This window comes from Mastacembelus armatus, chromosome 4 (genome assembly GCF_900324485.2).
Source record: "Mastacembelus armatus chromosome 4, fMasArm1.2, whole genome shotgun sequence".
Lineage (NCBI taxonomy): Eukaryota > Metazoa > Chordata > Actinopteri > Synbranchiformes > Mastacembelidae > Mastacembelus > Mastacembelus armatus.
Genome location: NC_046636.1, coordinates 535,846 through 551,536, shown reverse-complemented (window position 1 = coordinate 551,536; position 15,691 = coordinate 535,846). Strand labels below are relative to the sequence as shown.

General features: G+C 43.5%; 1 protein-coding gene across 1 annotated transcript; it reads right to left on the bottom strand.

The window, feature by feature from the left end:
* Positions 1 to 357: 357 nt before the first annotated feature.
* Positions 358 to 12,260, bottom strand: rab3b (RAB3B, member RAS oncogene family). The gene is made up of 5 exons (XM_026323737.1): positions 12,000 to 12,260; positions 8,815 to 9,039; positions 6,488 to 6,606; positions 6,237 to 6,361; positions 358 to 4,931 (listed from the first exon to the last, which is right to left on the bottom strand). Exons 2-5 carry the CDS (start codon positions 9,037 to 9,039, stop codon positions 4,747 to 4,749), a joined length of 654 nt encoding a protein of 217 aa, XP_026179522.1. The 5' UTR covers positions 12,000 to 12,260; the 3' UTR covers positions 358 to 4,746.
* Positions 12,261 to 15,691: the final 3,431 nt, after the last annotated feature.

Below are 15,691 nucleotides of genomic sequence, written 5' to 3'. Positions count from 1 at the left end.
AATCAATCAAAAGCTAACGGGCCATCTGATTGGCCGAGTCTGTGACTATGACGTATAGTTTGGTTGACTTGTTCACTTTGTGCTGCAGCTCCGGATGTTTGTGAGTATTTTATACAAACGTGTTTTTAATTTATATATTATATTTATTAGGTATGTATTATAATTAAATGATATATGTATAATTTATTTATTAATTTATTTTAGTTTTATAATATTAAATATTATAATATTGTGTATTTGTTTATCGTGAAATTAAATTTTTTGTTCACTTACTGTTACTGGCTTGTGTGGTAATTTATTTTAATGTTTAATGTGTCTCTTGTCTGCTATATTCTATCCTGGGTCAATAACATTTTTTAAATCAGTTGTTTTGATTAAAGATTGTGATTTTTATTGTACTAAATTGCATCTATAATATACAAACATTCACAATAATTTGTACAATCACTTTGTGCTTCTCCCCTGTATAGGAGTGAACTGTAAGACAACAAGTTTACATAAACTCTCTATAGAATTTGTCCATGGTATACACAGCATAAAAATAAATTCATACTTAACACCATTATAATTTCTAATTCTATCATTTACAAATTCACTTAGAAAATAATCATATGAAGACAATGGCAATATCATTCTATGTTTTTATCAATATGAAGACAAATGGAGGGGAGTCACACACAAAAACGTGCGCTGTGGTAGCTATATAACAATTTGGCAGGATATTATTGTATCTATCTTCATAATATTTAATAATAAATGCACAAATGTTTTTCTCCACATCTTCCCTTTTCTTAAAGTCGTTCTTATACACACATACTTGTATCTCAGCTGACATGACATTATCAAAATATCACACTTCCGTCAAAGATACTGTACACAAACACAAAAACCCTTACAGCTGAACACGCAATAAATATCATGATAACCATATGCAACGATAGATCATGTTGGCTGTAACATCTCACTCACACACAGACATTCATGTAGGAAACACTGCGAACGTGACGGCTACATGACTACACCTGCTAAAGGGGGAGGACAGAACCACATACTCTGCTCACATGTGTGAGTATAAAACACCTTCAGTATGGCGTCGGATTGTGTCAGCCAGTGCAAAAGCTATAAGCCACCATGAAGCAGGGCTGCAGCGCTCAGCGGCAGTCTGGGCTCAGGTCTCTGGCAGTCTGCAGACTCTGATCTGGGACTTGGACCTGATTATTTGATTATTTTTGTTTTAGGTCCAGTTTTTCAGATGTTGGTCTTTTACTCTTGAAAAGTGCCAGAAAACCTTATATGGAACTTTATATGTTTATTAATGGCAAAAAACTAATTTTAGCTTTTAAATTCCCACTAAGTCGTGTGCAAATATGCCTCCTGTGCTCAGACAACATTTTGTATGTTTGTTTATGGTAATTTAATTAAACACAACTTTATTTACAAATATGCTCCACATGAAGACAATATAAGCAAATGCCTTAAAATGACTTTGACCCAGGGCCAGAGAGATGACTTAAACAAGTTGCCAAACCCAGTGGAGATAAAGTAACTCCAGCTGAGTTCTACAATATGTATGAATATTCACCATGGCTGATAGTATCAGCTTATATAATTAAGGTCCACTACCTAGTTTTTACACAGGGACCCTGAAGCCTCAGTGTCATAAAAGGCCTCAGGGCTTTGTCCTGGGGCTCGGTATCAAACGTTAATGGTACATAAAGGTCATTATCTCCCAGCACATTGTTCCCACAGCAAAGAAGAGATTCTCTTTGCTCAGAGTCTTTCGACAAAGGTCAGTCCTTGTTTTTCTCACTGCACATTTACATGAACCTGCCTGGGGAAGTGCTGCTTATCTCTGCTCTGCTCCAAACCCACAATACAGAAACAAATATGATGGGAAATACTCCCAGCAGCTGGTAAACAGCAGATAATTTGGTGCTTCCTCTCAGGTAAAAGCACTGAAGCATAAGCTGAAACAGCAAGAAGCTGCGTCTGGAAGCCGAACAACTGATCGTACAACAGGAGCTAAAAGTTAAGCAGCATCACATAAGCTCCTTCCGTCTGCATAACCTCACGCAGCCTGTCCTGCGTAATTTACATGTGAGCAGGGAAGCAGATGAGCTCATCTGCCAGTTACAGATCAGAACCTGCTCCTCAAAACACAGAATGTGATAGAAATGATGGAGGAAAGTGTGAGAATCTGATCTGAACACAGGCCCCAGGAAACAAGGATTCTGCAGACTTGGTTTGTCATTAGGAAGATTCCTGATGTGGGAACCTCAGACTTCACTGAGTCTTTTCTTTCTCAACACCCACGATGAGGTTTGGCCAGGACAGAGCATGCCTCGTGGATTAAAACTATTTTCTGCCAGTCTGATTTACATGATGTGCATTACACTGATAAACAAGGAGGCATTTTTGCCTAATTATGACAACTCATCTTTATGAGCTCCATATCTCATTATGTCTCCAAATCAACTGAAGTTGATCCTGTAATTCTGAAATATGACTAACTATGAAAAAGTTTTCTCGTACTCTCGTAAAGTACTGAGTCTGCAAATGCACAAATCACTACTAGAAAACCTCTTTTTTCCTTTGGTGACTGCAGCACACTCATACACTCATGTGGACTTTTGTGGTTCATGTGCATTAAAACTCATTAATTTACGCAGCTGTAACTGATTGGGTCAAAGCCCCCTGGAGGCCCAGGTCTCAGCATCATGTCAGTGCAACACGTGCAGTTATTGTTGATATTCCAAATGGACCCTGTTAAAACGCCGCGAGGCACTCTCGGTTTCACTTCACACATAGGACCAGCTTTAGATTTAGGTGTGGGACTGGTTTTTGGACTCAACCTGGTCCTGGTCAGTCTTTGACTCAGATGATTTCGGCTGCAGCCCTGCCTGGGAGTTGTGCGTTGGTGGTGTAGCCCTAAAGCGTCTTTCAAGCCAAAAACAGCACTAAGTAAGGCCAGTAACAGTTAATGAGATATAGGCATATTGTATTAGGGTGGACCCAACTATTACTAGCTATCTGAGAAGCAGCCTATCTGGTGTTTGGCAGGTGACTCGGCGAACGACTGCGACTTGTAAACCTGTGGACATGAGCAGCTGTGGTGGTGCAAGTTTCTTGTGCTACACTTCGAGGAGAGGCAGTGCTGTGCTTTGCTGTGGACCCTGCTTCCAGCCTCCGGTGGCAGTACGCTCCAACAAATCCTCCTTTTGGTGTGTTTGATAAACAAAGGCTATGCACCTGAAGCCAGACTGACTGATGTACCGTTTGGTTTTATCCACCTGCAACGTGCAGATGCAGCTGAAGCACCAGGCTCGTCAGCTCATTGATGAGTTTTTGCTTCACAGATGAATTCAGATTTGTAATGTTACTGATTATTTCTTGTTTTTCTTTGTGGAAGATGTCACGATAAATCTCCATGACATAATCCTTTCTATTGGTTCATTGCATTATGGCTTTTTTGTTATCTGTGCAACTTTCACATCCGATACGTGTGTTGGAGGTCAAATGAGACGACGCCTCATTGTCCCTCTGATGTGTGTGGCACTGAAGCATTCACACCGTCCTGTGGCTGCTTTCTTTTACACTTTGTCTAATTCTGTCTGTGCTGACTTGAATCAGGTAACCTGTTTGCTGCACCGGACCACGAGACCCTTATCCACTTAGTCATTTACTGTGCATGTCCCCACAGAAGCTTTAAGGCCTGGTCGCACTGAAATCATGGATTAAACGTAAAATCATAAAATTTGTCATGTAGAGCTGTTGAACACTGACACATGAATTTGTCCCAAAGGTAAACCAAATGAATTCAGAATCTCCTGTACCACACGTTTCCACACGTTTCCAGGCAGAACAAGGATCTAGAGCCTTTCGTGCACTTTTCAGTCCATGTAACAGGTGATGATGTTACTGGCAGCTGTCAGTTCTACTTATCACTGCAGGAGTTACTGCACATCTGACTGTGAGCATTAAAAATGATGAAATGTATGTTAAATGTAAAATTACTTTAAAAACTTTCACATGGACTTTCATACTTATATTAGAGCAAAAATGTAATTTTCCCATAACGGCAACGTGGATGTTAATGCTGGATTTTACAACCCTCCTCTGCCCGAATACAAACTGCTCCAAAACTTTAAATTTGGCCTTTCTCAAACCAGCAGATCAGGGAACTGCACCGACTAGTGCTCAGGTTTTAGATTTAGTATGTTGGAGGTTTATTCTTTAGCTGTGGCGGTTTGCTAATCATCCTGCATCTGATCTATGTCCTCCTATTCTAGCATCCTGGATTGTCCTTACTGGTTTCAGGCGTGATTAAACCCGTTTCCCTGCCCCACCTCCTTCTCATAAGCTCGTCTAACCAACATGGCCATCACTGAGTAAGGTGGCCTGTAGTTTCAGCAGATCTCTGTGACCCCTAATAGGACTAAGGGATAATGGTGCTTCCATTTCTCAGCTCTGTATTTCAAACACACCAAAGTCAGTTTTGTTCGGAGCACACTGCTGCCCCAACTCCTCACCTCAGACCCTTGGGGGCAGGAAGGGGATGGAACTGGCTATACAAATGTTAGTTAGCAGAAACGGCAGTAACGCGGTGACTATTGACTGCTCACAAACATGGACGGAAGCAGATGGAGTGTGGAGGAATGTCACAATAGTGAATCTGTTTTTTCTTTTTCTCAGGAGCGTGGGGGAAGTGGACGAGTCGACAGAAGACGGGTGGCGGGAGATGGATGATCAGCAGCACTTCTGAGGTAGCTGGGCGGGCTTATCGGTCAGTCTGGTGGTCTTGGCGCCAGGAGCCGCCGGCACCTCGACGTCCACGCGCTCCGACATCTTCACACAGATGATGTCCACCAGGCGCTCGAAGACCTGCCGCACGTTGATGTTCTCCTTGGCGCTCGCCTCGTAGTACTCGAAGCCTGAGGGAAGCAACAGTACGAGGATCTTTGTGAACACTGAGTCAAAACAAAGGCTGGATTTTAATTCTAGTAACTAATTTATTTCACTAGTTAAAAAAGTCATGGCTGTATCTCAAACTCTACATCACTGCACTATTAAAGCTAAACATCAGAAATGTCTATGTGCCCCTGAGACCGGGGTCCATCTGGACTCAGAAACTGCCAAAAGCAGAAAATAGTCTCCATCTGTTTCCAAAAACCAGCTCCAGCAGCTGCTGTGTTTTTAACAGCACATCAGTGGAGGTCTACAGCACAGACCGATAAGCTGAACCAGGTTCTGGATTCACACAGTTACGCTGAGGACACCACATTCATTGGTGCTGTCAGTCTCTGGATGGGATCTGGACTCAGGGACACACACACAGAAAATGAGGGGCCTTATCATTTAAGTGTGAATGAGGTCCCAGCTACATCACTGTATCATAATGGACCTTAGTCCAAACTACAAAATGGCTACAGGAGATTCTGTGGCACCTTGTGTCACATACAGGCCCAACATTTACAGTCATGGTCCCTTAATTTAAAACTTTCATGTTTTTAGTTCATTTTCTGACCCATTAACTCAGCAGTAAAAAACCACAGATGTTTCTGTGTGTAAAGAGAAAACACTTTCCCAGCTCCGTCTTCAGGCTGTCACTAACTGCTTCTTGACTTACAGGTGTGGTTTCATTTATTTCAGCATCTCAAGGTGTGTTTGCTGTCTCCAGAGTCTTCCTCCCACTTCACAAACATCTAAAGCCTTGGACAGACTCCTCATGCAAGAGCCCATGTTTGACTATGGGGTGAGAGAGTGTGTACAACAGTGTCCCAGGCTGGATGATGATGCCAGAATCTGGCAATACTTCACTCACTTTGTCAACAATAAGACGTCTCCTCATGAAACAAACTGGTCTCCCTGAACGGTGGAAGAATTCCTGCCAGAACAAACTCGGTGGATCCTGCAGCGTGTACATTGTTGTAGCGGTGAATAAACAGCTCCCAGCAGTGCCACTAAAACCAGCACTGTGTGTTCAGAATTAAAACACCGGCCGGGGGCAAAAGGCAACACACTTAGTACTTGGCTGGTCCTCGGTTCAGGCAGCCAGCAGTGAAGTCACTTTCCCCCGGAGCCGAAGCCGTTTGAGTTCAGCTGTTTTTTCTCATAGTGCAGCTGAATATGGACCAGACAGTCTGACACCATCACCACCAAGTACAGATTTACGGCACTCGCCACCTAAAAGCCTTTCTGTAACATTTGCCACCTGAAGCCGAGGGAATCCGTCCTACCTAACTGGTCGGCGAGGTGCTTTCCTTTCTCTGGAGGTACGACTCTCTCCTCGTCCATGTCGCACTTGTTGCCCACCATGATCACCTGGGCGTTATCCCATGAGTACGTCTTAATCTGAGTGGCCCTAAAATACACACACACACACACACACACACACACACACACAGCAACATCAATCATCAGATGAATATTATATGAATATTCTGTTTCCACCAGCAGGTTAAACACAAGCTCCCAGCCAATCACATACCAGTCCTGGACGGCGTTGAAGGACTCCTCATTGGTGATGTCATACATGAGGATGAAGCCCATGGCGCCGCGGTAGTAGGCCGTGGTGATGGTGCGGTAACGCTCCTGACCAGCTGTATCCTGGGAGATGAAAAATACTGAACCTCAACAAAAAATGTATTTCTTTGTTTGATCAGGAACAAAACATGTTGCTCAGAGTGTGTGTCAGATATCACACACACACACACACACACACACACATCATATACATCACATGTGCCTGACACACCGTGCACCTTCTGCCACACTCACAGTCCAGACATCACCAAAAACAGACACAGACATTCCATGTTTCCAGTAAGATCCAGGTTTCTATCAAACACAGCACTGGTCGTGAAGACTCAGATCAGCTGGACTGTGTTGCCGCTGAGCGACGCTCAGAAAGAAAAGGCCGATGGGATGAACTTCTGCTGACATCATATCTCCCTGTTTAATGTCACAGGGGCCAAACAGTCGTTCCAGCCTCATCTCCGCTTAAGACTCTGATCCGTCTTATCTGAGCTCCTATCGATCTGCAGCCACCAGAGCAGATCACCACCTGACTGCAACAAACCAGCTGAGCCTCAATGTGACTTTCACGACCCCCCACATCGCTCGGCCGCCAGCCCGCACCCTTTCATCCTCAAGCCCCTACAGCTGGTCTGGTCATTCTTCTAAATTTAGCACATCCCTGCTTTGCTTCCTCTGCACACATTCAACAATCCCCGCTTTTCTCTCGCCTTTATCTGGGAAGATAAAAGCCTGTTCACATTTAATCTGATTTGATGAGCAGCATGATTCTATGTTTGTGTGTGTGTGACACAGAGAAAAGCATCACATGGTGAGAAACCACTTCCTTTCTGTTTAGTTGAAAACAGAGAGAAATAGGTTTGATTTCTACAGCAACATGGCCAAATGTATGTGGACAGCTGAACCGGTTCAATAGTGTGCTGCTCTAACAGCCTGTTAAAAAGCTGAAACATAGGTTTCAGCAACTACAACTCCCAACAGGCCTATGGCTAAGCTAAAGGCTAACATTTGCATTTAGCTTAGAAAACACAGAGCCTGTTTTAATCTGCTGTTACACACTGTCAGTGTTTACGTCTGTGTGTTGTTTCTATTTTTACCGATCACTGTGCCCCCCCCCCCCACACACACACACACACACACACACACACACACAACCCCCCCCATCTCCTCTGCCAGGTATCAACCCCTTCACCTTAGGAGGTCTCTAATTGCCACTGAAGGCAGGCTTGTTAGTGTGTGTGCATGTGTGTCGGCGAGAGAGTGAGTGTGCGTTAAGAGCTGCTGCCATGGCAACAACATCACTGATGAACCAAGCTGAAGTGTGTGTGTGTGTGTGTGTGTGTGTGTGTGTAGCAGATGGAGAGTGGAACATCATGTTATGCTGCATCACACTCACATGTTACTGTACACATTATGGAGATGTGTGTTAATGTCTTATGGAATAATATGCTGCCATGTGTGACCTTATACTACACTACAGACAATGTTACTACATGTCACAATACGATAGATATTATATTTTAGATATAATACATATATATGTACATACAGTATATATGTGTATACATATATATATATATACACATACAAAAATATATATTTATATGTATATATATAGAGGGAAATATCTTTTTGTAATAATTATATATTTTTGTATGTATGTATGTGTGTACAGTACAAATATGCTTTGTTTTTGTTTCCATTCCTTATGGGGACATTACATTGACTTATATTCATTTACCCCAACCTTAACCATAACCCAAACTTTAAACCAAGCCATCTCTTTAAAGTCCTGATTTATATTGTGACCTGGATCTGGATTTGGTCCCCACGAGGAAGCCGAGTCCCCAAATTACTGTATAAACAGGTTTCAGTCCACACAGTGTAGCAAACACACACACACACACACACACACACACACACACCAGACAAGCACAAACAAACAATAGCTATGAGACCAGGAAGGGTCTCACCATGCATTTCCTATTCCTATTTCGGACTGACACCAGTGACACCGCCTCACCAGCAGTTTTATCTACGCTAATCCAACAGTCTGCTGCTACCACATGGGCCCCCGGCAGCCACTGGGACCCAGTATACTGCACCAGTCGTACTATCAATGGTTGGTTTCCATTAGCTGTTTGCTAACACCACAAATTGTCTCTCTGAAATTATAAACACTCTCTGTAGTGACGAGCAACTGGAATTTGGAGGCTTTTATAAAGTATTATTTCTACTATTATTATTACAATGAGACAATCAGAACTCCACCATCCTCACCCAGATCTGCAGCTTGATCCTCTTATCGTTGCGATAGACCGTCTTCACCTTGAAGTCGATGCCCACGGTGCTGACAAAGGAGTTGCTGAAGGAGTCGTCAGCGTAGCGGAACAGGAAGGAGGTTTTCCCGACGCTGCTGTTGCCGATGATCAGCAGCTTGAACATGTAGTCAAAGTTCTGGTCGGAGCCGTCCCGTTGGCCAAAACGCTGGTCTGCCTTCGCCATCTGAAAGTTTGGTTTGATGAAGAAGAGCAACCATCAGCGTTACCATATGAGATTTGAGTCGTCACTTTTTTAACTGTGTCCTCTGACACAGAGAGGCTGAACTCGGACACAGCTAAATGCTTTTAGCCACGTTAACATGCTAACGGTTGCTAATTAATGCTAAGATCAAAGTACAGCTGAGGCTGATGGGAAAGTCAGTAGTTTTTGCAGATGTTGGTCATAAATCCAAGTACTGGATAAATACAAAGCCAGCCTGGACGAAAAGTCAGTACAGAACATTTCATCACAATCAGCCAATAGTTGTTTCTGTAAAAGCAGCTAACGCCAACCTGCTGGTTGCAGTAGATAAAAAAAAAACAGATGATCCTAAGTGTCATTAGGGTCAATCCTCTGGGGAACATGAATTTGGCAATAAACCATTTCAGCGGTGAAATAATTCAGAGGTGACTAATCTCTAGGTCAGATCTAGGTTCCCTTCAGCTCCTACTATGTGCCCACAGGTTGAGCTGCTCTAGTACTTCTTTGGCTTTGGGTCTGGACTCTGAAGAGAACAACTACACACACTGACTACAAAAGAGAACATTCCTGGCTCTTTACTCCTGTTTCCCATTTAACAGAAAACAATGACATTTGTCTCCTTGCACATGAAGTAAATAATTAAATGATAAAAAACCCTGTATTTTCATACACACACTTTCCGACAGGTGACAGCAGAGAAAATATTTTTCAGCTGTTAAAATAAACTGACTGATAGAAGCTTTGCTTTGAACTCAAACGTGGGTTTTTAGGGACTTTCCTGTCAAAGGCATTTCACAGTTTAACAGGTTTTATTTAGGATGTTCTTCAGAGAAAACATTCCAAACAAAACCTGCTCCTGTGTTTTCCTGGAGAGCCGACGTTTTTAAAGTTTTTACTGGGCTGCAACGATTCAGCACAAATCTAGAGGTTGAGTTTTGGCAACTGGGCTTTTAGTTTTAGGTCAAAACGTTTCACTACTCATCCAATTAGCTTCATCAGTCTGAGAGAAGCTGTTATGGAAACTCACATTTATCCTTCAGGTTGGTTTCACTTCACACCTCGTCCCATAGGCTCATAAACAGGTAAACAACAGATGTGAGCTCAGGTGAGGCTCGTTAGGATCCAGGTAACTTCACCTGGACAACTGAGACTCTTCACAGACACCTGTGGTGCAGGCAGGTGCAGGTGTGAGGGCTGAATGAATGTGAGCAGCAGATGAGTCACAGCTGAACGATCCGTGTCAGTGGAGACTCATCTGCGCTGTCAGGGGTGGGGGAGGCAGAAACAACTACACGATTCATCAGACCTGGTCATCCTGGCTGTGGGAGCGACGCACTGACACTGCTAATCTCTGGTTCTAATGTGCCGTTAAACGTGACTCACTGCAGACCAGCTGGTGGAAAATAACAGACTTTCTGCTGCATGTCAAGTGTGATGTTGGAGATGTTTGCTACAGATTCGGTGCAGTCGGTCTGTGCTGCAGAGCTGTCACTGCTTTCTATTCAAGACATGTCATGTCATCTATTGTTTATGAGACAGACAGCCTCTGCACTAATCTCGTCCATGTGTGGATTTTGTACAGCGTTCACGATGAGGAACAACAGAGAAAAGGACAGCTCACTGAACAAAATCACTTTGAGTGAAAAACTGACAGTAAATTAAAGTTTTACAGAAACGACACTGTGCAATGTCAAAGTTTTTTATTCATCATCAAACAGCAGGCAGACACACCTTTGGCTAAGGACAGAATGAATTAGTAATTAGGGATAGAAAGTCAGACTGTAGTGCAAATGTGAGGTTTGCACAGCTGAGCTCAGAGTTAGCTCACTGTGCAGAATAAAAACTGATAAACACAAAACAAATGTGACCTTAGAGGGAAAAACACAACTTCCCAAAGTTTGTTGCACAACAGATAAGCTAACAGCATTCCCATCATCCTCAGCTGATTAGTGCTAATTAGCAAACGTTAGCACGCTAACACTAAGATGCTGAAAATGGTTAATTATACCTTCCTGCTAACCAAGTTAGCAATTAATCTTAGCATGCTAATGTTAGCATTTAGCCTAATGTCAGCATTCTTTAATTAGCGCTGCTCACAATCTTTATTTTGCACAGAAACTGAATGTGCAGAGAATTTAAATCTTATTATCCAGAGAAACTGAGTCTTATTATTCAGGTTTTAGCTTTAAATGATCTTGAATAATCACCAACACTAAAAAGCTTTAAACTCCTGCACGCAGCTACTGAGATATGACAGAAAAACAGGAAAACCTGAGCAGGCCTAAAAGCTGAAATAAGGACAGATACACAGTGTGACAGTCCACAGCACCGGGGAGGCCTGAATATTTCACTGGTGTACTGACACACCTCAGACACCACAGGGACACATGATGAAGGTGACTGTACAAAGCTGCAGGTATTAATGACCTAAAGCATCATGTGTCAAAGACTCTTTGACCCTCTAAGATTCACTGGGTTTCATAATTACAGACACAAATGCTGCAACAGCCTGCACCATGGGAACACTACACATTCCTGCAGGGACTGAAATGAATCATGAGGCCACAGACAGGCTGCATCTGTGGAATTATTATGGGATATTATTGGAGCATTATTTCATTTATTGGCTTTTAGGATCAAAATACCAGGCAGGAAGCAAAAATCTGAATATGACAAATGTGTCAAGAGAGAATGTGGCGGTGAAAACGGACAACCAATCATTTGGCCTGTAGATCAGGATCAATACTGCAGCTGGAATATTATGTGGCACATATGAATATATATATATATATAGCCTATATATAAATATATGTATATGTATATATATATATATGTAGCCTGCACCGCTGTCGCACCGGCTCAGGTGTGATCGACGGTTCTGGATCCATATGAGACAAGGTGTGTACGTGTTCATGTTGTCACCGTCTGTCTGTCTGTCTTACCTCTGCTGGGCGGATCTGATGCGCTCTCCCTGCTCTGCACCTGATGGAGTCAGCTCCTGAAAAATATGAAACCCCCAATTAGTCTTCAACAGCAGCGATAACGCTTCTGCTCGGGTCCGGCGGCCGTTTGGTCAGGAACCAGGAACACGGCTGCGTCGTTTGCAGCGAGCAGACTGGAAATGTTCCTCCAGGAATGAGAGCAAACTGCCTGTAAAACGTCCCGGCGGTTCCGCACGCAGCCTCTTCACGCACGGCTTTACGCTGACATCCTGCGTTAATTCAAGGTGGAGCGAAGCGATGGGAATATTTGCAAAGGCGTCTGCAGCCTGTCGCCTCCTCTGCCTAAAAATAGCGCCCAGCAGCTTCTGTGAATGAACAGCTTTTATTTTTTCTCCAGGCTGTTTGCTCCTCCGCCCTATCACACGCAGATCTGCAGACGCGCAGCGGCAGTCGTGGTCTTCGTATGACTCATAACTGAGGCGGTGAGGCGCGTAATCGCTGCACATCCAATAAGACATTTACCTGCTGCAGCAAACACACACACACACACACACACACACACACACACACTCTCTCTACTGTTGCAGCAGCACCAGGGTTCACCCACTGTGGATGGATTAGGGCTGAAAACTGCCACAGCAAAGGCACAAACCTGATTCACTGTCATTCATCAGGTCATATGGATCATTAAAGTGCGCGCTGAAACGCAGCGTCATAGACAATGTACAAACAAATATCGTGTCGGTGATATGAGTTTGACTTTATACTTAACACTGACACTGAAAACATTACAAGCTGCCACTCAAAAGTCTGGAATCAAGAGCTCTGGTCCAGGCCTGAAGCTGAACTGGTCCAGAGCAAAGTGGTGAAGTGTCAGAGGGAAAAGCAGAAAGTGAGTGTAGCAGCTCAGTCTCCAGACTGTCCAGGTGAAGAGGCAAAGACACCCACAGGTGCAACAACAACAGAGCTGCCTGTCCCAACAATGTTGGATTCAGCCACAGGGTGTGAGGCTGCTGGAGGATCCAACATTCACATCACATTTACTGAGACCTGGACAGTTTTCACCTGCACAGGTTTGTTTCTGCTTTGATTTGAACAGCTGGAGACTGAGGTGTGTCCACATTGGACTGGTGCCGAACGGGAATAAACACCATTACCAGGCTCTGCTGGTTTATGTGGATGAGCCGCCACAGAACGTCTGCACCTGGTTCAGTTGTTGTCATTCCATTCAGTGGCTTGTTATCACATCTGATCAGGATCACACCTGCGGCTCAACGGGCTGTTATCATGCCTGTGGTTGTTGTTACAATAATAAACATGTACTTGGTTTGGTTTAGGAAAAGATTGTGGTTTGGGTTAAAAAGACTACTTCCTTTACGGATCAGACCTTCAGCGCCACGGTTTAAACAATAAAACCAGGTTTAGGCCATTTTTTATGGATAAAAAACTGTGCCCTATATAAAGTGTCACCTGACTTCCTCCTTCCTTATGTCATAATTACCACGGCCACTAGAGGTCACCTCATGGCAAAATGCCTGAGCCCACATACGTGGAATAGGGCCCAGTATGGAAATCATATCACGTCACTGAATCACAACAGTGGAGTCGCACTGTCTCCTCCCAGCAGCAGGTTGTGGGTCTGAACCCACAATCCACCACACTGATCAGTGTTTACTGGTGCATTCTCAGCATCTACTGGGGCAGGAATGGGCTACTGGGCTCACATGGTTCTTCCTCACCAACAAGGGGAGGACCGTCTTTTTCCAAAAACCAGCTGTCATCTTACATCACACTGCATCCCCTCCAGTGAATCTGCAGTCTGAGATATAGACTAATGTCCTCCTGTGTGATTCCTTAAACCATCTAATGTGCATTAGTTAAAAATGTATTTAAAAAATGAAAAAAAAAAGATCTCCAGGCCATTTTTGCTCTTTTAGGGTGTTTCCTCGATGTCATACTCCACCTCTCCACCAGAGGGAGCCACGAGATTTAGCTTGTTTCCTGCTGCTTTTAGACAAACCAGAAAAAAACAAAAACTAATTTTATCTGATCAGCTTTGGCCCAGGCTAATGGGCCCTCTGCCACAGCTCAGCATGGAGCTACCACCCTGGGAGACAAAATCAGGGAAATGTGCCTTAAACAGATCGTAACCATGATAGATACTGAATCCAATTAGCTCAGTGGGACAGACGGAGCTTCATCTGAGCCTCAGAAGGAGCTTGGAGTGAATTTTTTGTGATTTTGATATATGTTATCCCTCGTTTTCTACAGCACAGACATGGTCCACATTAAACCCTGCATATTCTTTCTCTTCTTTATCTTCTCCTCCTTCTCCCAGAGTAATCGATGTCCCCCTAAACCACTCTCACAAGACAAAACCAAACCAAACACTAATAATAATAATGATATTAACTTATTTTGACTCTCACAGGAACATTACTAAGCTGTTGTTAGTCCCTGCTCCATGACTGAGAATGCCTCTCAAACACAGTATGTGCTCTGCAGACTTTTCTATTGGGCACTTGGATGTTTACCTGCTTATTTAGTCTCGTTACTGGTCCCAGTCTAATGTTTCAGGGGAAAGTACTTGAGACACTGAGCATGGAAATTTAAATTTAACAAGTGTTTTTTGCAGATATTTCACCAACATGTCAGGTTTGTTGTGAGAAGAGAGGAAATGGAGCGTGATGCTAATGTCAGAGTTGACTCTGACCATTAATGTGGCGACAGTCAAACCTGTTTTATATCGGCCAGACATCCTTCAGAAAAAGTTTTAACCCAGAATAGAACAAAGAACAGCCTCTTCTAAAGTGTAGGCAGTGTTACAAATATATATTATATCATGTTATATCATCATATGTTTCTAGGTTATATATGATTAGATGTTATTATATGTTTATATATTATCATATGTTTACACCTTGTTCTCTTTTTCCTGCTGGTGACGCACCTGAGTGACGCTGATGGATGTGAAGGTGAGGAGGGAACATGTATTCTTACGTTGGAGGAGGAGGCTGAGAATAACACTTCCGCTTAGCCTTTAAAATAAAATCTTTTAAAAATCTATTTTAGTGCAGTGTCTTGAATTTGGGCTTTTATTCTACATTTGTCTTATTTTTGATTATCAGTGGAGACTTTTTACACTGTTTATTTTTTGCGGAGAATTATTACGGTATGTAAAGAGCAGCATGGTCGTTTAGTGGTTAGCACTGTTGCCTCACATCAAGAAGGTTCCTGGTCTGAAACCCAGCAGGGGCCTTTCTGTGTAGAGTCTGCATGTTCTCCCTGTGCTTGTGTGGGTTTTCTCCAGGTACTCTGGTTTCCTCCCACAGTCCAAAAACATGTATGTCAGGTTGATTAGTGACTCTAAATTGCCCATAGGAGTGAGTGTGAGTGTGTGAGGTTGTTGGTCTCTATGTGGCCCTGTGATGGACTGGGGACCTGTCCAGGGTGGACCCCTGCCTTTCACCCAAAGAGAGCTGGGATAGGCTCCAGCAGATCCCTGGGATCCTGATTAGGGATAAGGGGGTCTAGGTGATGGATGGAGTTCTGTAGGTTTATAAAAGTGAACCTTTTATTGTGAAACTCAAAAACGCGGAAGTGTTGGTTCTTGTTTCCGGAGCGGAGGAAGGAGGGGTGGCGATGGGAGGGGGAGAAGGGGGAGGGCTGATGTGCGCTGATCAGCAGCAGGT